General features: G+C 35.2%; 3 protein-coding genes across 5 annotated transcripts; 1 reads left to right on the forward strand and 2 right to left on the reverse strand.

Annotated features, from left to right (window-relative positions):
* Positions 1-10,262: 10,262 nt before the first annotated feature.
* LOC135149340 (cytosolic sulfotransferase 13-like) lies at positions 10,263-11,449 on the reverse strand. Its single transcript, XM_064084863.1, has one exon. It carries the CDS (start codon positions 11,416-11,418, stop codon positions 10,420-10,422), a length of 999 nt encoding a protein of 332 aa, XP_063940933.1. The 5' UTR covers positions 11,419-11,449; the 3' UTR covers positions 10,263-10,419.
* Positions 11,450-15,963: 4,514 nt separating this feature from the next.
* LOC135149735 (large ribosomal subunit protein eL42-like) lies at positions 15,964-17,969 on the forward strand. Its single transcript, XM_064085572.1, has 4 exons — positions 15,964-16,122; positions 17,137-17,316; positions 17,585-17,659; positions 17,745-17,969. Exons 1-4 carry the CDS (start codon positions 16,120-16,122, stop codon positions 17,802-17,804), a joined length of 318 nt encoding a protein of 105 aa, XP_063941642.1. The 5' UTR covers positions 15,964-16,119; the 3' UTR covers positions 17,805-17,969.
* A 1,002-nt stretch (positions 17,970-18,971) lies between these two features.
* Positions 18,972-21,652, reverse strand: LOC135149734 (uncharacterized). Of its 3 annotated transcripts, XM_064085569.1 has the most exons (6): positions 21,081-21,652; positions 20,838-20,978; positions 19,769-19,816; positions 19,627-19,674; positions 19,488-19,535; positions 18,972-19,392 (listed from the first exon to the last, which is right to left on the reverse strand). In XM_064085569.1, exons 1-6 carry the CDS (start codon positions 21,513-21,515, stop codon positions 19,282-19,284), a joined length of 831 nt encoding a protein of 276 aa, XP_063941639.1. In that variant the 5' UTR covers positions 21,516-21,652; the 3' UTR covers positions 18,972-19,281. The 3 variants fall into 3 exon arrangements, with proteins under 3 accessions (XP_063941639.1, XP_063941641.1, XP_063941640.1); XM_064085571.1 differs by lacking the exon at positions 19,627-19,674; XM_064085570.1 differs by lacking the exon at positions 19,488-19,535.
* Between the last annotated feature and the right edge of the window lie 455 nt (positions 21,653-22,107).

A 22,107-nucleotide genomic window follows, 5' to 3' on the forward strand; every position in this document is an offset into this window, starting at 1 on the left:
TCGGGTTACTTAAAAAGTTCCACACATGCTTGCCAAGTAGAGCCAAGTTAAACCCGTACATACTCCTAAAACCTAGGCCTCCTCTATCTTTTGCCATGCACATCTTCTCCCAAGATAACCATCGAATAATCCCCTTGCTATTATTACTGTTCCCAGCCTTCCACCAATACCCTTTTAACATCTTTTCAATCTCTTGACACAAGGTTTTTGGCAATAAAAAACAAGACATGCAATAAGATGGTATTGATTGTGCGACATTTTTGATCATTACAGACTTACCAGCTCTTGAGAGGGTTTTAGTATTCCATCCTTGAACTCGCTTCCATACTCTTTCTTTAACAAAACTGAAGACAGCTTTCCTCGACCGTCCAACTAATGAAGGCAGCCCCAAATATTTATCATTCCTCAAATCAGTGTGAACCTCCAAGATATCCTGTATTGACTGTTGTTTATCACGTCTAATATTTGAGCTGAAAAAAATCCCAGATTTTTGGTAATTCACGGCTTGACCTGACATTAGAGCATATGAGTTCAGAAGTTCCTTGACAGCATGAGATTCTTCTACAGTTGCTTTAAAGAAAAGTAAGCTATCATCGGCAAATAAGAGATGAGTTATAGCCGGAGCAGTTGAAGAAATACGACACCCATTAATCTCTCGATTACTTGCAGCACTTGTGAGAGAGTGAGATAAGCCTTCGACACACAAAAGGAAGAGGTAGGGGGAAAGAGGATCTCCCTGCCGCAGCCCCCTACTTGGATTTATAGGTCCTACGTAATTCCCATTTATAAAAACCATATATTGGACTGTAGTAACACAAAGTTTAACCCAGCTTATCCATTTAGCATCGAACCGCATCACTTCCATTCTATGCCACAAATATTGCCAACTAACTCGATCGTAAGCCTTACTTATATCGAGCTTTAGAGCCACCTCCCCATCTTGACATCTCTTTTTCCTTTTCATATGGTGAATCAATTCGAAAGCAATGAGCACATTATCAGATATGCTTCTTCCAGGCACAAAAGCTGACTGATTCTCTGATATGGTATCTGGAAGAATGGTCTTCAATCTATTTGCAAGAACCTTTGCTAGCAGCTTGTAAAGAACATTGCATAAAGCTATTGGTCTTACATCTGTGAGCCTATCCACACTTTCCTTCTTAGGAATAAGAATCAAATTTGTCTGATTTAACTCTGCCGGAAAAACACACTCCTCAAGCCAGTTCTTACAGCAGGTAAAGATTTCTTTGCCTATCAGGTCCCAAAAACATTAAAAACGCTGGGCTAAAGCCATCTGGTCCCGACGTCTTATCAGGGTGCATTTGCTTTATGGCTAATGTAAACTCCTCAAAAGTCAAATCAGCTGTAAGTCTTTCATTATGCTCCCTAGAAATCACACCATGCTCCGTATTAGACTCTGGAATACTTGCGTCATTTAACCCCGTGAAAATGTTTGTAAAATACTGCTTAGTCATCTCACCCATTTTGTCCCGGTCATCCACCATTTCTCCTTCTTCAGATAGTAAATAAGAGATATGATTTAGCTTTTTCCTTTTCGACGCCTGAGCATGAAAAAAACGTGAATTGGTGTCACCTTCACTTAGCCAGAACATTTTCGCTCTCTTCTTCCAGTATATTTCTTCGTGCAACAATAACTCATTGAGTTTCTCTCGTTCCTCAAAGTAACTTTTAACTCCCACTTCATCTTCTCGACTAACATAAATATTCATCACTTCCTTCTGCTTCTTGACTTTTTCACGGAATTTATGAAAAAATCTTCTCCCCCGTTTAGCCATGAAAGATGCGACTGAAATGAGTTTTGGTAGAACATGGGTTGCTGGCAGGTTCTTCCAATAAATAGACACCTCCTATTTAAAATTTGCTTCCTTCAACCATGTGTTTTCAAATCTAAAACGAAACTGAAATTGACGTATTGTAAAGCTCCAAGCTGATTGGATCATGATCAGAAACAGTCGCATGAGTCACTTTTAGAGTACATAAAGGAAATTTTTGCCACCAGTCATCGGTTGCGAAAGCTCTATCCAGCCTCTCTCTAACCTAATTTGGTTTCCCTTTGCTCTTCTCCCAGGTGAACTCGCCGCCCATAAGATCCAACTCCAATAAATTAAAATCATCAATTGCTGCTCGAAAGCCATCAAAAAGATTCTGAGGGTGAGGGTGCTGGCCCTTCTTATCAGTAGCATAAAGGAGTTCGTTAAAGTCTCCAAAAACACACCAAGGAATAGAATCCTTTGCAGCAATTTGTCTCAGAAAATCCCAAGATTCTTGCCTTCTCGTTCGTTCTGGAAAGCCGTAGAAACACGTTAATCTCCAAGATGGGGAGTTTCTCTCCATAAAGTACACATTGATATAATTATTAGAGGAGTCCATAATTTTACATGACATAGTCTGCTTCCATAATACTGCAAGACCACCCCCACGACCAACTTTATCCACAGCAAAATAATCTGCAAACCCAAACTTGTCACAGAGCTCAGCTATTGTACTACTAGTTACTAAAGTTTCAGACAAAAATAAAAAAGTAGGGTTAAGAGACTTGATCAGGTTTCCTAGGATACGAACTGTCCGAAGGTTCCCCACCCCTTGACAGTTCCAGCTTAAGAGTTTCATTGCGATTGGCTAACTTGCTGTGCAAGCTGAGCCAAAATTGTGTCCGCGGATACTGAACAATCCAAATCAGAAAGATCAGTTTCCTTGTTGTTATCACTCCTGTTGTTGAGACCCACAATATTCCGTAAAGTATCATCAGTGTCCATTATTGATTTAGTTTCAGGCCCACTCCTTCTTCTCTTCTGGTCCTCAATTTCCAGCCCATGATTTTCCTCCTCCTCTGGCCCATATTCCTCATCCCTTATCTGTACAATCTTGTTTGAAATTACCCCGCTTTTTTTCCCCGAAGTTCCAGCTATAGTGATCCTATCAGAATCAGTTAAGCGTAAATCGCGCTTCACTATAACACCCTTATCTTTTCCAGCTTGATTTTCTCCCGTAAAAAACGCCCCACTATTCTCGCGCCCAATCTTCGCCTCCCAATCCGCATCATTCTCATCTAGCAACCACTTGCTTCGTCCCTGACCTGCCACCCTGCGCGACGGCGCTCGCAGCCATCCTCCCCATTCTTTGTCGCCATCCTCGCTTCTCTTGTCAATAAACCTTCTACAGAACCTTTCAGTGTGTGAAAGGAGGCCACAGGCAAAACAGAAATCACCCAACCGTTCATACTTACATAGTACCACAAACTCTGAACCATTCTTCCCTGTAGTTTTTTTCTTTCCCTTCAGAGGTTTACGGACATCAAGCTTTATTTTGATACGCATGTATTCTCTCCATAGGCTAGAGTTGTTCTTTGCATCATACACAAGAAATTCTCCAAAAAAATTCCCCAACTGCTTTCCCACAGCTTCAGACATGAACCCCGATGGTAAGTCGTATATCTGAATCCACATGTCTATAGACCACAAAGGAATGTTCAGAGGTTCTTCTCCATTCGGTATCTCGTTGACAATAAGCATAGCATTGTCAAAAGACCACGGACCACCATTGCACACCCATAATAAGTCTTCTCGATGGTAAAACTGAAACAAGAAAATGCCAGGATCTATTTCCTTGATGTTTATGCCCATCGTTGGTTTCCAAACATCCGCCATTTTCGACATCATAGCCTTTGTGTTTATGTTTTTCTTCGTCAAATATCTCCCCACAAGACATAATTCATACTTATTGACTTGTTCTTCAACATCACCTTCAAAAATGAATTCTTCATTCTCCTCATCCTCGATGTTAAGATCTGCTAACTGTTCATCCAGATTTTGATAACGTGCCATTAAAAAACTCTCACGATTCCTTGTTACAGGACGAAGAGAAAAACTAAACTCTCACACTATGATGAGAAAAAGATATCGTCTTCCCACGCTTTTATTTTAACAATAATTTATATAAAATAGAATATAAAATTAAAATTTCCAATATTAAAAAAACTCATCTAAACAAAACTTGAATTTTAATTCCGAAAACAACAAGAGCAACCCAAAAATTAAATATAAAATAAAATTAACCAACAAAAGTTTAATTTACTTTATTAAAATATAAATTGCTTTGGTAATAAATCTGTATATGTTAAATAATGTTTTCAGAAAATTGATTTAAACATGATGTATTATTTATTCAAATATAATAGCTACAATATCTTTTCATAACATTTAAAAAAAAGATAATTCTAAATATCGTCAAAAATTCTTAAGAATTATAAAATAAAGTATATGTATTCTTTTGAGGATCTATATTTGGTTCAAAAAATGTAGATCCTCAAAAGAATACAAGATAGTAATTTTCATATTTTATTTACACATTTATTATTTTTATATGAAATATATAAAATTGTATGCCGATTATTCAGATATAATTACTTAACAAACAGTATTATCAATATACTATTTACGGCTTAATGATTTGACTCATTCATGATTCAGTTCAGATTTGCTAAATGACAAGCAACTACAATATGAACTTATTTTTTCGATTTGGTCTCAAACAATTTTTTTTGGCAATATACACTCTAAAGTCTGAAAAGCGCTTCGCTTTGCACCCCTTTGACCACTCTCCGTTTAATTGACCGTTAAAGTTAACAAATGTGGGTTTTCACTTTGCACCCCACAGTTTTAATTTTTTTTCATGAGTATTTTGAAATAATCTGAAGCAATTTGCTGCTGCATCTTCTGCCTGTTGGATGAGAGCTGTGCCTTCACACATAATATGCTGCATCGTGGAACACAATGGATTAAGGTAAGCTCTTTTAACTTCATTTGAATTATGGAAGAAATGCAGCGTACTCTTTTAAATATATTGGCCACTGGTTCCAGTCCCCGGGGAGTTTTAGAGAAAAAGTCTGCACATTCGAGAAAGATCTTCGACCTGACACCGAAAGAATATGACTGAAAACATGATTACATGTGCATATGTATTTGTAAATTGTACACATTCAATAACCAAATACCTTGCCATCTCTAAGTAAAACTTGGTATCCAGAGTGCTCTTTTTCAAGTAATTGACTATGATGAGCCACCACCAGTTCATTTTGTACTTCGACAAATCACATGCAAGAACGATCAATTAGAGCACATCGATATTATGTTCAGCAATGTGTGTCTATAAATCAAATTATGCACTGTCAACAGTTTCAAAATTAAGTAAAATTTAAGCAGTTTATTCTATTTAAAGAGCATTCATCTGCCTATTGTTTCCAAAGGAAGTGTTAGAGACTGTCATCATTATTCACAGTAACATACCAAGGAGCAGAAGATCAAATGACTAACCTCGAGCATGTAATCTGGACAGGATCCCTCGGCGATCCAGTTTGATGCCTTTCGAGAATAATATGAAGAGACTTTTGTATCAAACTTCTTTATTTTTCTCTCAAACAACTGTATATCCTCCCTCCCTCTCTAATTTACCCATATTATGGAAGTAGCAGGACACAGATATATCTTGAGTCTCGGCGGTGACTCTAAGATTGCACCATTGGAACTCGGAATCTTGACGCGATCTCTCTGCGGCAATCCAACACTAGCTACATTCTTACTTCATTCTGTTTTGTGGTCTCCAGGTTATTTGCACTCTTGGTACTGTAGTATTTGTTAATTGTTAGCACAATGAGTTCCAAAGATGCTAGTGCTTGGGTCTGAGGCGTTGCAAACGGAGTCATATTCAGAAGGTTTAAGTGATTCAATATAAGGAATGAGGGAATGGGAAGTTTTGCTAAGCAAAGGATGGTTAGGATCATTAGGAGGGCGGGCCGGTTTCACCGTTGATTAGTGCATAGAGGATAGCTTTCAGCCATGTGGTGCCAGATTTAGGAGCAGTAGCAAGGAAGATATCATTTTTGCGGGGTTCATAATGTTTTTGAAAATTAATAATTCCATGCAGAAGAACGGGATTATACCAGAATCCTTGATGCTGATAGGAATAGGATGAAATAATACCTCTTTGTTTTGGAAAGGTTGCAAGAATGTCCTCCAATTCTTGTATCAGAGGCTACTTGCTTGAGCCATTTCTGTTGTTCATCTGATATTTATACTGGTCAAGAGTGAGGAGCAAAGATTTTTTTGTGTCTGAACATCTCTATATGATGATTTATTTTCAATCCTAATTGGGTGTTTCCAATTTAATTTCTTTCCGCAAGGGGGTGTTTCAAATATTTTAATAAAACTGAAGTAAATGTTTATTTTCAAGAATCTTTTTATATTTGTTTGGGGTATATATGGATGCGGATGTGGTCTCAATGTTTTAACAATTCAATCCAAGTATCCAATATGTTGGGATTAGCCCTCAACACCTGTATGAAGTCAAAAAATGAAATATAATATGAAAGTTGATCATAACATATGAAATACTACCCGAACATGGATGATTAAAAAGTCATTTAGCCTTTAAGAAACTTGAAATGAGCAATACAGAAAATTACAACCAACTCACTTGATCATATAAACTTTAAAATTCTAAATACTTGTAAAGTAACATGTTTAGAAGAGGATTTTGCTAGTTTTCAAAACTTAACTTCAGACCAACCCATTTGATCTAAAGAACATATGTATATGTATTGTTTTGGGTGATATCCAATTGTGATTTGAGTTACATCCAATAAATTTCAATTCAAAATATATATATTTTGGATTATTATTTAGATTCTGATCATTTTTGGACAACGTTAAATCATCTAAACTAAAAAAAATTATTTATTACATATAATGAGAAGTTATTTATAAGTAAAAATTTTAATTAATTATTTATCTAAGGGATCGTTTGGTTCGTGGAGCGGTATCGGGTTGGAATTAAGAATCGGTTTGGGGTGGTATGGGGTTAAGGTATCATTGCTGATATCTTGTGTTTGGTTGAGTGTTGGAATGAATCTATTTAATTTAAAATATTATGGTGCTATTGATTAAATTAAATTATTTTATTAAATAAAAAATTATAAATATTTTTATTGTTAATAACAAAATTTATTTGTACATATAAATATTTTTATTTTTATTATTAGTATTTTTTTGAAATATAAAAAGAATAATATTAATACTGATACCCATACCAGCATCTCATACCCACCCCTCCACTTGGGTTTCAAAAAGTCATAATCGGGGGGTTTCAGGTATGGGTATGAAGATAAAAAAAAATCCAACCAAACACTAGGTATGGGTTTGGCTGATTTCATACCCATACCTGATTCCCCATACCACCCAACCAAACGACCCCTAATTTTATTGATAATTTATGACTTATTATTTATAAAGCTATTAATCAAATAATAAAATATATAAATTTTATTTTAGGATGATCATATACATGTTTGTAAAGTCAATTTTTCAAAAATTAAAACAAATTAGTAAAAGAATTTAACATTGTCAACATTTCCCTTAAAATTGATGTAAAAATAAATTACACATGCAAATCGTACAAATTATGAGTTATCAGTGATTTTTTTTTTAAAATATAGCGAATTAACTCATAAATTTGGGGTTGGAAAATGGTTTTTCTTTACAATAAATACATTGAAATAAAATAAAAGAATCTAAAATATATAATTTTGTTAAAATTATAATTTTAAAAATTATCATTAGATCGCACATACAAAGTTCGTAACAATAAAAATATAAGTATAAAACAATAAACCAAGGGCCACTAGCCGAGTAGAAGTAGTGTTCAGAATCTAGGGGAGAGCATGGGCCGGTTCGGCTCGGTTCCGGGATAAAACCGGAACCGCAACCATATATCTTCGGTTTTTAAAATTAAAAATCGGAACTGCCGGTTCGGATTCGATTCCGGTTTCGGTTTAAAAAACCCTGGTTCGGTTATAATCGGTTCGGTTTCGGTTATAAAACCGACAAATTTATTTGTTAAAAATAATATACGAAAAAGACTAATTAACGCGTGTAATATATACGTAATAATCAACGTGAACTAACCTACTCACCGAAAAAGATATCAAAACACATAGAGTCTTGCTCGGTCAGTGGACATGAAGAAGAAAGCCGTAGATGATCACTTAGCTGCGGAGCAAGTATAATCTGTTGCAGCTGTTGCCCTTGCAGCATAATGCATTTATCAAACAAAAAGTCTTAACTTGGTTGCTGCACATATCATACTCATGTGCTATCTTTGCAGGATATTATACGTGGTAGTCCAGAGATGTTAAATGGGAAAGCTGTAGATATCCCCAAATCTCTCATTTACTTGTGGTTCTTAAATATTTATTTCAAATTATTTTAAAATTCATATAAATTATATATATAAATATATTAATTATTTAAATAATTGTTCGGTTCGGTTTTAACCAATAACCGGAACCGAACCCATAACATTGGTTCGGTTTTTAATTTTTCGGTTTTGGTTTTGGTTTCGGTTCGGTTTTTCTCGGATCGGTTTTTATCGGTTTTTACCGGTTTTGGTTCGGTTTCGGTTCTTTTTCGGTTTTTCGCTCAGCCCTAATTCATTCTGTGTCGACCGTCAGCTAAAGTTTCGGCGCTCCATGAGGCGAAGACAACAGAGTTTAGCCGACACAAATCAATATGGGTTGATTAAAGCTTACGGAGGACGGTTTCCCGGTAATACTTAACTATGTTTTTCAGGTATCTTTTTATTTTTTGGTTTCTTATTTTCATTTTCTGATTTATTTTGAGTGTAATGGCGAAAAAGTGTTGACTTTAATCTTGTTTGTTTGTGGGTATTTGTTTGTTTGTTTAATACTTGTGTTTTGTTTGGTTTTTGGTGTTTTTGGCGGTTTTTCGTGTTACAAATGAGACGCTTCGTTGTTCGTTTCGCATACGACGAGACAACTTGACCGATAGCATATCGGTGGTGGCCGATGTTAGCGGTGACAGCGGTTTCGGGACGGGATCCGGTTTCAGAAAGAAAAGCGCTAATTGTGTCTTAATTGAGGCGTAAATTGTGCCTCTTAATTGAGGGCATAAATTGTGCCTCTTTATTGAGGGCGTAAATTGTGCTTCTTATTGAGGGCGTTAATTGTGCCTTATTTGAAGGCGTTAATTGTTTCTTAATTAAGGACATTAATATTTTATTATTATGCCTTAATTAAGAGCTTAATTGTCTCAATCATGAGTTATTATGATTGTGGGAATATTTTGATATAATTTGTTAAATATATCGACTTATATTCTTTTTGTTTCTCTTGTTTTATTTTCAGGATTCCTGGAAGAAAATCGGTTTTTCTTTTTAGACATTAAAATTTTATTGTCTAAATTTCTCCGACCATCTTGCATGTCCGACGGTTAGATAATAAGCTTTCTTAAATAAAAGAATTATCACGGTGATTTGCCGTTTCTCGTTGAGATTTATTCTCATTTTCAAAACAAAAAAAAAGCTTACGGAGGACGCATATAATATATTTAGGCTACGGTTCTCTATATAACCGACGAAGGCCTTTCATGAACGGAGCCCAGCTAAGTTTTGACCCAACCGAGTCGAGTTTTAATTTTTTCTGACGAGCTGAGCCGAGCTTTTTTATCGAACCAAAATTGTGTTCGAGCTCGAGCTCGTTAACTCACGAGCCGAACACGAGTTTATTCGCGAACAAATACGAACTGAGTCGAGCCAGGATAAAAATAAGGTCAAACCGCTAGTTGACTCTTCAAATAGCTAACCAAATAAAATTATTTTATTTCGAAACTTTGGTTATTTCACTAGAATGTATATATGTTAACATCCATACGGTTGGATCGATAAAAAAAATATCCTAAAAATATTGCATTTTTTCGAGTTTTAACGAGCGGAACGAGTTTGAGCCGAGCTCGAGCCGAACGCACTAAAAACTCGGCTCGAGCTCGTTTTCTTAACGAACACATTTACGTGTTCGAGCTCGAGCTTGAGGTTTTAACGAGTCGAGCCGAGCTCAAACTGTTCACGAACAGCTCAGTTGGTGAACAACCTATGACCGACACAAAGTGCGACATAAACACAGTTATGTACTGGTGGCTGATTATAATAATACAATATAGAATTTTTTCAACTATATAAAATGTATTACTCCCTCCGTCGCCCTGAGTATACATTGGGAGACGGGAACGCGGCACAGACTTTAATGCTCCCGTAAAGTATAGTTTTTTAACTTATTTTTAAAATTTTTCTTCTCTGTATAAAAGTTTGAATGATATATTTTTATTCAGAAAAAGAAAATTTTAAAAATAAGTTACAGAACAATATTTTATAAGAGCATTGAAGTGCATGTCGGATAGTAAAAAAGAAACTTATAGAATTAAATGGGACGGAGGGAGTAAGACTGTTACATGGAATTTCAAACGTATTACTATGAAATGTATAAAGTGATAGGACCAAGTGTGGGCTTAATTAGTACCATTAAACAAACTACATGCTAATGTTATGGGATTATCATATAGATAACCCAAAAGCATGGAATTTTTCTTCTGTTATCTGGTCTAACTTAGAAGCCATATCAATGGTTAAACAATTTTTCCAGTCTCCAACTACACCTTTGCGGAAAAATGAACTGTTGCTTAAACCGCACACCAAATCTCCCGTGTTATTAACCTTTAGCCTACTCTGAGTATCGAAACTACACAAATTTATGATTTGATCAACTACACCTGATTTTTCATCCTCTTCAGAAATTGGTTTCCCAAGAAAATGAGCAAGTCGCTTGAGCTGAAACTGAGGCTCATTTTGCATCTCTTCATACCTCATAAATAACACCTTATGTGGCCTGTCCAAGCTCTCCTTCCAATATCCCGAGATTTGATCCCAAACTGGTCCGGCTCCACTAAATCCTTTGCAGTACAATTCAAAAGATTCCTCCAAGGAAATGTGCCATTGGTTCTTCTGGGCAAAGTGAAAGAGTGAAACAAAGTTGTCTTTGACGTCCCGGCAGAGGTAAACAATTTTGCAGCTCGACGGGCTATGATCATCAGTGATGGATTTCGGGAGGCTGACTAGAGGACAGTGAGTTGCGAGGATCCTAGTGGTTCTATCCGGGGAGTTGCAGACCGAGCCATATTCTGAGGGATTAATAAATTCTAGAAAAGGAACGAGCTGATGCGGAGTCTTGTTAAGCAAAGGATGATGAGGACTCTGAGGAGGGTGGGCTTCGCGGTTCATTAATGCGTAAATCAGAGCTTTCAACCAGGTGGTGCCTGATTTAGGGGCAGTCACAAGGAAGATATCATTTTCGCAGGGTTGAAAATGCTTCTGCATGTTAAAAATACCATGCAGAAGTGGAGGATTGTACCAAAATCCTTGGTACTGATATGATTCGAATTTCTCGATAACTCTCTCCTTTGGCAAGCCAGAAAGGAATTCGAGAAATTCTTGGTTGTAGAGTAGTGTCTCATCTTCAACTGGCTTATGAGGGAGTTGTGATGTTTTTGGCTCCATCAGTGTTCTTCTGATGGTCAGTGAGTCTGTATCTGACCTTCAGAGCAAGTTTATATTAACTTAAGACAGCATATTAATTAGTTAGACTCGCCGGCAGTCGGCCATTTTATATTATATTACATATCCGGCATCTGTACTTCTTGTTTGATACTATGATTTGCATATTGCTTACTCAATTGTCATACTCTTTATACATGGATCTGTGTATATACATGAGAGATATGAGCTATATTTTGCACTTATTAATTAATTATATTTAAAAACAACAAAATCTCCCATAATTTTAGATCTAACTTCTAAGTTGTGCGGGAAAAAATATTATTCAAAAATTAAGAAGAAAACAAAATAATTAATTGATTTGGGGCATTCCTGTTGGAAGTCCGAGGCTACTATCACAGAGAGGCTAGGGAGGAATAAGGTTAAGAGAGGGGTTAATATTTGTTGTGACGCTCCATGACTAATTTGAAACCTGAATTTCATGATAATCATATTTTAAATTTCGGAAATATGATCATATACGTCAATATTTATAAATATTTTGGGAGACAAGTTTTCCTATATTGTAGAGATCATCAAAGATTAAATGTTTTAAATATTTATGTTATATTAAGTACAGGAATAGTATATTGTAAACGAAATATTATTCATTCTGTTCTTAAGAATTTAATTATTGTTTAAAATATGTTAACAAGAAATTCTTTTAAATTAGTTGTTATTTCAAATAATTATTCTATAATAAGATAAAATTATATAAAGCGTGATTAGTGATATACTGTATTTCTAAAAACACCAGTAAATAAATTTACAAATATAATAAAATTAAATCTCTTACGAAAATTTCAAATTAATAATGTGTGTCAAGTTATCAGTTATATACTTATATCTTTTAACATATGCACATTTATTTCAGTTCGTACATTTTTTAAAAAGGGATTTTGTATGGTGTGCCGAAAGGCACACAATAGTCCCTAACTCTAATAAAAATAGCTCATTTTGATTGGTGGATGAACAATAAATGATAATGGCCCCCCTGCATTCACATCAACTCCACCGATCAAAATAAAAATAGTCCATTTTTATAGAATTTAGTGTTTATTGTATGCCCTTGGGCACACATTAGAAAGACCGTTTTAAAAAGGGAAAATCAATCTTTTTGTCACTCAACTATTTTTTTCTTTAGAAACCTACCACTGAACTAATGTTTTAATTTTTTTTATCACTAACGTTACTTTTGTATTGGATTGTACCACATTCCGTCAAGTTTGACCTCTGACCGTTAAATAAAGCGCCTACGTGGATTGTCTCGCTGATGTGTTATGCTGACGTGTCATATACATATATTAATAAGGGAAAATCATTTTTTTGTCACTCAACTATTTTTTCTTTAAAAACCTACCACTGAACTAATGTTTTAATTTTTTTATCGCTAGTGTGACTTTATATAGTCGGCAAGTATCTGTGCTATTTCATTGCTCCTGGCTGAGGTACTGATAAGAAACTGAAAGTAAAAGAGACAAATGAACTTCATAATATAACACCAAAAGCAATTATAGCAAATGAAATTATATAGTCTCATACTTTCATTTGCAATTTGATAACACAAGTCTCGTACCAAAAGAAATTACATAGTCTCACAGTAAATGAAATTACATAGTCTCACAATAAATGGCTAGTACTTAAGAGATGCAATCATCATATATTTCGCCACGCAAAATTAATTTTGTTGAGATGGTTGACTTGAATTCGCTTGTCTTTGTACCTCCTCTGTATCCTGATTTGGAGTGCATGGCTGTGAGCTAGTCAATCTAATTGTAGTTGTTGATGAGGACAAGTATGTATGTCCATCATCTCCAATTAGCACTCCCATACCAGCTGGTCGTCCACTAGTCTGAAGTTGAGTACTTGAGGCCTTCGGAGGTCTTCCCCTCCTTTTTTTTTGAGCTGAATAATTATTGAATAAGTTACAAGGCCAAAACAACCATCGGATAGTTAATCATACTACCATAAATTTGCCAAATCACCAGATCTTCTGCCAACTCTATTTTTATACAATTTTCCTTAGTCATATAAACTTATAGTTATCGATAGAGTTAATCAAGTATCTACCAGAAAGCTGTAGCATGCTAGAAAGTTCTGAAAACTAATCCCAGATTAAAATACAGATGATACATACAAGTACAAGGAAAGCTTCTAACAAGAAAAGTGCAGTACAAAGGATGTAAATATACCTTTTGCTGATCTGTTATATAACTGTATATGAGTATCCATCACCAAGATTAAGGTCATTTTTCAGCAGTTTGATAAACCACACCCAAGACTCTGTGCACTCAACTTCAACAACTGCCCATGCTATTGGAAACATCTGATTATTAGCATCCCTCCCTATAGCTGTCAGCAACTCACCCTTGACATAGCCTTTCAAAAAACAACCATCTAATCCTATTATTTTTCTGCAACCACTTAAAAATCCCTTTCTCAATGCTTCAAAACAGATGTACATTCTCTGAAATGTCGGATTCTCACACTCTTCGTTTACCTCTCCTTTAATAAACACAGAACTTCCAAGGTTTGTTCTCAGCACCTCAGCCCCATAATCCTATAATCTACCATAATGCTCTTTTAAAACAGACTCCAACTCAGACATAGCAATTTTTTTAGCCCACCAACACTGATTCAAAGTACATTGTATCTTGAACTTTGTAGTTATGGCTTCTGCAAACTCTTTAAGTTTCCATCTTGGGTTGCTTCTGATAGTACTCCCGAACTGCTTTGCTAACCAGTCAGCCTTAACCATTCTTTGCTTGCTTACAATGATACAATTGTGTTCTCTTTTATAGGTTTTAATTTGAAAAGCTTCATCATCCCGCATTCGACTAGCCCAAAGCTCCCACTTGCAGCCATCTCTACACTTAGCTTGCATTCTCTTGAAATCTGATCTCTTCAAATAAACTCTTCTTTGTTTAGCCACGCCATAATTTCTTATAGCATCTCTCGAATGCTCTCTTGAAGTGAAGATCATACCAGCCTCAAACTCAATATGCATTATAGGTGTATCTGGATTGAAGGTTGGATATTGTCTCACCTGTTTTTTCTTGCTACCTTTTTTCCTGAAATCTATGTTGTCAACTTCTTCGTAGTCACTAGAATCAGTAGATTGGAGGCTTGGCACATCAAATGAATCACTGTCCTCTTTCTCTTCTGAGTTTTTATCTACCTTGTCACATCCAATATCTTGATTATCATCAAACTTAGGAAATAAATTTCCCAACATTTCATACTCATGCTGCACAAGATTCCTCCATTCAGGCATTTCCCCAAAAAAATCATCATGCCCTGTAGTTCTCTCTGTCTCCTGCCTCTCTTGTCTCTCCTGTTGTTCTTCCACCACTTGATCCACTGTAACATTGTTAGTACCATTGCTAATGTGCATTTCAGTTAGATTACCATCCCTTAAAGGATCAATATTTCCTTTCCTTAACATTCTTTTCTTTTCTCTAATTTCCTCTAATTCTTCATCATAATCTGATTCTACATCATTATCATCACTCGATAAAAGTTCATCATCAGTACTACACTCACTGTCAACATCTTTTTCATGATCAAGATCATCTAATTCATTAACATCACCTACCTCATTCAGATCATGATGAGCACTAACATTGACATCTTTTTTCTTCTCTTCGGCACAATGATCAGCATATAGTGAAACAATACCATATTTAATTGCATCAAAACGCATCTCTTTAATCGACTCAAAATCCCACAACAATCTATAAGCTTCTTGACTAATGGTCAGAGGTTTCTTATAATAAACTTTAAGACCAGTTCCATATCCAACATCATATAAATAACCTAAGAAACGCTCTAACGACAAGTCACTAACATCAACCCCATAGATAGTAGCAGATTTACCTCCTTTGTAGTAGTATATTCCTTCTTTAGTTTTAAACTCACCCCCGTGATGTATCTCGAGCTTGACTGTATCCATTCAACCTACATAAAAATTAGTCAGCAATAATTAGAACAAATGAATATGATTCGATTACATGACATAGTAACGAGATAGTGTAAGTTTTTGTCTTAATCATACCTTGAATGCAAAGTTTAAAATAACCCTGTGATGTATCGTGATGATGAAACCCTCAGAAGCTTTCAGAAGAGGAAGGGTTTTGTTTGATCAGTAGAGGAAGGGTTTGGTTTGATCGGGGATATACGTTTTTGTATTTGTTATGTGTTTTTGGTTTTTCTTTTTACTTAATTACTCAGATTTTAAACATAAAACTTACATGTAAGCAGCCACGTGTCAAGAGAATGTCCAGCTGGGATGACTCTTAACGTCCGTTAATTATTTTTAACAGAGTACTTAGTTACTAATTAAATAATTAGTATAGTTCTAATTTTACGCGGTTTTATTGTTCGGTGGTAGGTTTCTAAAGAAAAAAATAGTTGAGTGACAAAAAAATTGATTTTCCCTTTTAAAAATTATTTTTTGGAAAGTTATTTTACTACGACAGTGTGGTCTCAAAATATAGGCCTTTTGCAATGGGCTGATCTCGGAGCCTAATATTTTGGACAACTAATACGGCCCAACAAAACTATAAACCCTAATCGATATATACATACTAACATTCTTCGTTACATTTTCTTGGCCGCATCTTCTTCTCATCTTTAGCTTGAAGATCTCTCAGCTGCCCTTCAGCCATGGTAATAATTCTTCAAACTCCATCTCTTATACATACATCTACTTGTATCCATATTCAAAAATAATTATTTGATCTTGTTTAACATTTTTGTCATTAAGTAATTTGTTATATGTTTGTGTTATTAAACTTCTTGATATTTGTGAAATTGAGTGTTTGAGAATGTGAATTGAATTGAATCTGATGTTTTTTTTACGTATGATTTTGATATGTTGATGTAGCTTGTTTGCATTTCTATTATGCTGAGATTATATATAGTGAAAAGGGTTTTACTGGTTATTTAGCTTATTTTGTAAATTGGGAGTTTGGACTGCTAGAGTTTTGTTTTCGTGATTATTATGCAAAATTGAGTTGGGAGATTGATTTTGGAGTTAATAGGTTGTTTGGTATGCTGCTTGTATTTTTTACGGAGTCTGGATTAGCTTTTGGATACTGCAGCTCGTGCAGGAAGTAGAGATATGATGTAATGATTGATGTTGGAAAATCTGGTTTCTTGTGAGTGTAGTAGTATCGTTTAGGATGTTAGAGCTAGTTTAGTTTGGATTTTAAGAATTAGATGATAGGTTTTGTTGAGGATTAAAATGTTGTTGATTTGAACAAAATGTTAATTTTTCTGTGAAGGATTTTATTCTAGATTGAAATCGGTATTCATATAAGTTTGTGAAGAAATATTTCCAAAAAAATGGTGTATAGCAAATTGACCAAAATTACTTGTTTTATTTTTTAAGATGTACGGGTCCTGCATTACTAGTAATTTGTATTTTGCAATTAATGTTTTTCATCATTTATTATGCTCTGTTTGCTGGTAATCCTGGTCTTTCTTTATTAGACTTAATTTTTGTATAAATCTCGTAGTGTCTGCACTGACCAATTGGGTGTGAATTAAAAAAATTTGTTGTGCACTTCAATAGTGAAATTTTAATACTCGGAGGAATGAAATTGACAACTAACTGGTGATGTTCTGGAGTGTAGGGGAAGGTATTTCTAGACTGAAATTATCGTGTTTTGATGTTTGTAGGTGAACGTGCCAAAGACAAAGAAGACCTATTGCAAGTCTAAGGAATGCAAGAAACATACGTTGCACAAGGTGACGCAGTATAAGAAAGGGAAGGACAGCTTAGCTGCCCAAGGAAAGAGACGTTATGATCGCAAGCAGTCTGGTTATGGTGGACAGACTAAGCCAGTTTTCCACAAGAAGGTAAGTATTAGTCTGATACTTAAGAAAATTGCTATGCATTATTTCTTTATTCTTGAAGGGGTTTATCTTCGATGAAATATTATGCCCATCCATTCTCTCATACTCTGTGTGGTTTGGAATTATAAAATTGTACATAGGACTGAAACTAAAAATATGAAGAAAAAAAATCCCTTGAATGAATGTCTTATGGGTAGTGAAATAAATCCAGGTTTCCAATTTTATAAGGCCTTCTCTTTTTTTACACTATATTACTTTGTTCCCTCGTCAGGCAAAGACTACTAAAAAGATTGTGCTGAGGCTGCAATGCCAGGGTTGCAAACATGTGTCACAGCATCCCATCAAGGTTAGTTCCCAGTTATCACATGCTGTACAGTTTCATTTCATATTGTATTCTTGCTTAGCTAAACTAAATTGTATTTGGAGTGCAGAGATGCAAGCATTTTGAGATTGGCGGAGACAAGAAGGGGAAGGGAACATCTCTGTTTTAGAAGATCTTTTCGTTACGAACTTTGTTTTGTCTATTTTACAGTCTTTTCAGACCTGACGTTAGTCTAAATATTTTCCCAGTTGCAAATTGCATTGTTTTCTTGTGACCTATTTTCATGTACTGTCTTTGTTTGTGATATGGAAAATCAGTTAGTATTAAATATTAATGTACTCTATATCTATATACATCATCATTAAACCATCTCGGTGAATGTAGATTATTTTATGTTACTGGAAATAATAGAGGTGTTGAATGTATGGATTCTTAATTGTCTATACAGTCCGAGGGAAGGTTGTTAAACTACATTCGCTGGTATGTATCAAGTATTAATGCACTACTGAAATATTAATAATAGAAGTATTATTGATACGGTATTTACATTTTGTAGTTGTCAGTTTGCTTTAATGCTGGTAACTAGAACAGCGATCTATTATGCCAAATCGAGCTTACACTGATACACATTGAAAAGTAGAAACTGGTAAAGCCAAGATGGCTGCAAGAGTATTTTGCTGAACCTGACGGTAGTCATAATGGTTAGTTATATTTCAAAACCTGATGGTGGTAGTCGTAATGGTAAGTTATATTTCAAAACCTGTATATTATTATTCTTTTCAAATTCCAAATGACTTATACTTGTTTTGTAAAATAACTATATTTGTGTTGTAAAATTTCAATGTTCAAGTAGCTGCTGAGCAAATATATATTCAATACATAATCAGATTAACTGCAATACATATGTTATACTCATCAACTATGTAATCGTATTGCAAGCCATAGTCTGTAGAAGGATATCACTAGAACCATTAGCAGGACGGATCTAGAAATTTGTGATTGTTGGGGCAATGGGATTGTAAGTAGATATATTTTGCAAAATGTAGGTAAAATACACTTCTCTCTTTGCCTCCATTGTAATTCCGTGTCTAGCTTACAGTTTGCTCAACCAACATGTAAACTTGGAACCAAACACTGTCAAGCTTAACAGTAAAACACATATAAAGCACATCCCTGATCTGAATTTTCTTAATTAATATTACAATTTATAACTCTATAATTTTAAATATTTGTAATACATATCAATGCAGCAGTCATATTGTTTTTGCCAGGAAATCTGATTCTTTTTCAAGTGGTGCAATAGCACTAGAATTCAAATAGGAGAGCACAAGAACAATTAAGCACAACTAAGTATTAAGATCATAGTAAGGTATTCGTAACAACAGAGTAAGATGCCACTTCTGATAATGATAATATAGCAGAGAGTCATTACGTCCCAGAAGTCCAGACTCCCATTATCCTCCCTGTCTAGTCTACGAAACAGATCTTTGTCGACATAGTAATTCTCTGGTAGTAAAATATATCGATAATAGTATATTATCTGACAAAAAAGAACCATTATAACTTAAAAAGTACTTCACTAGATTTATTTGGGATAACAGAAAATGTAAAACAAGGTACAGAAACATGAAGCTTTTGATCATGTGTCACATAATAGAACAGGAAGCCAAGGTAGAAGCTAAGTCTGCCATGTCCATTGCCATCTCAAATGCCTTGTATGCTGTCCTCAATGAGCTGTAGTCATCCCTTACCTGAAACTGTATAGCCATATATTACATGTGTCTAGGTTCTATATATTTTTGATGTTTATCTAAATAATTGTTCAAGCCAGGAAGGTCTAGAGCACACTTACACTAGCATTATTTCTGTTCATCGGAACCATGGAATTAGACGATGAAAACTGCTTGCAAGGGGAAAAATAATCAGTTAACTGTATATATCTGTTCATCAGAAATAATTGTTCAAGCCAGGAAGGTTTGGAGCACACTTACACTAGCATTATTTCTGTTCATCGGAACCATGGAATTAGACGATGAAAACTGCGTCCAGGGGGAAACATAATAATTAGTTTACTGTATATATCTGTTCATTGGAAATAATTGTTCAAGCCAAGAAGGTTTAGAGCACACTTACACTAGCATTATTTCTGTTCATCGTAACCATGGAATTAGAAGATGAAAACTGCGTGCAGGGGAAAACATAATCAGTTTACTGTATATATCGGGCAACTAGAAGATTTGTATTATGTTTATATCAATATCCTTTTTTTTTCTGCTAAATGATTACACACGCACACGTGGAGAGTCGAACTCCCGACCTCCTAAAGGGGGTACACGAGCTCTACCACCACACAAACACCTTGTTGGCTTATATCAATATCCTTATAGGCTGAAGATGATAAATTTTTTCCAAATTAATACTTATATATACGGTATCTTAGAGCAGGTTCAACAGTGTTATTTAGGAAGCACGGACACGGTAAAAAGGTTGCCGCATATGTGTTGGAGACCGCTGATATGGGACACGACACCGATACGGTTGAGTATGTATCCCATATGCCATGTGGTGTGTCAGAACGCAAATGCAGCTGAATGCGACCAAAACCTCTTTGCTAAAGATTGCTTGATTATATAAATATACGAGTGGACAATGAGTTCAAGAGTGAAATTGTTTAATATTCAACATATATAAAATATATATTTTACATTACTATTTTTTTTGTCGTGCCCCATATGCAAGACTCTTGGCTAATTGTCAATCCCTGTATATTGTGTTAGTGTCGCCGTACTGGAGTCTGTGCTTCCTAGAGTGATGTAATTGAAGTTTTGAATATAATATAAAAAATTATGTCCTAGCTAGTAATTTAGGACATATTTAACTAATTTCAACTTCAACAATGTGCATTGTCCTCAATATATATTTAAAAAGTTCTTTTTCATCATTAAAGAACAATATAAAGTAGAGAGAGACAAAGAGTGTGTATAATAATTTATTATAAAATATAGGATAGAACAATGAAAGAGGTGCCTTAAAAATAAGAGTCGAAAAAGGTTGTCCTACAATATAATATAAGACATAACCGGGACACTAATGTTGCATCAACTTTTTTTATGAAATGCCCTAAATTATAACTAAGTACATCGTATAAGGCATCTCTTGGATTTACACTTACATATAAACGATAAGAAGTCTGAGGACTTACATGAGCTGCACTTCTAGTCACGGGAACCATGGAATTAGATGATGAAAACCTGGCAGGATGGCCACGAGAAGGATACATGGCTCCTGCATTTGGTGCTCGAGGCCTATTCATTGAAGGACGTATTGTTTGACGTATCTTTGGCTGCATTAATTCATATATTGTGGTAGTACACCAGCAAATAATTGATAAACATATTTACATCAGGTGATTAATCAACATGAATAATTAACTTGTAAGTATTACCTGAAGGTGCTCTGCTAGGTGGCCTTGTTGACAGTTGTTGCAGATATACGAAGGACCTCCACGGCACATATTACACACTTGATAAACACCCGACAAAAAAATGTCACAACTAAAACAGAACGGCCTCCCACTTTTAATAATGTAGTACAGAGTCATCACCTCCCAAAAATCTAAACCTCGATTGCCATCTCCGTCTAACATCATAAACAAGTTTCGGCCTGCATAGTACTCCAAACCTTCCGAAACCAAGAAAAACTTGAACTCAGAATAATCAACACTCTTGTTTCCATCTCTGTCCATAGCATTAAAGAACTGTTGTGCCATGTTTTTAACTTGTCTTGGCGCAGCCTGGTATTGAGTGATTACGAATTGCCTAAGGTTAGCCATTGTAGTGTCCGGGTTGGACCTCGGCCTCGACCTATCAATAAAATTCATGGTGATCACTAACTAGCTTTTCGATCAATCTGTTAGTGAGAGCTAGCTGATAGGTTTTTGAAAGCTAGATGCAATGACATATTGTAGTAGTAGTAGACTTTTGAGTATGCTTGCTTAGCTAAACACACAACTACATACTATATATAGTGTCCACCATGTATATTACTATAACTTAGCTGGCTCAACCTTATAAATGTACAGATTTAAGTCAATGAATAACGTTTGACCCCGAGCCATGATGAACAGTGATGTAAGTGCCGGCCTTTTCTAAATTATTTTATTGATTTTTGAATTATATTTTATTTTAGTTACCGTGTTGGTATCTCTAATCTGTTGTCAACTTGAAGAGTCAGCTCTTGCACGCAGTTGAGCTGACATTCTCTTTGTTCTTGGTATAATCACATTGGAGATCTTAATTAGTTTTGGCAAAACAAGCTTTTGATCATGGCTAATATAGTAATCATCCTCACCAATTAAGTTAAATCATGTAGCTCCCAAGTTGCTTTCTTAATTAACTAACTCATCGCATTATACTAATCAAGAACCAACTTTCAATTGTCTATTTCAAGTGTGTCCATGATCACTTGGTGTT

The sequence above is a fragment of the Daucus carota genome, chromosome 9 (assembly GCF_001625215.2).
Source record: "Daucus carota subsp. sativus chromosome 9, DH1 v3.0, whole genome shotgun sequence".
Classification (NCBI taxonomy): Eukaryota; Viridiplantae; Streptophyta; class Magnoliopsida; order Apiales; family Apiaceae; genus Daucus; species Daucus carota.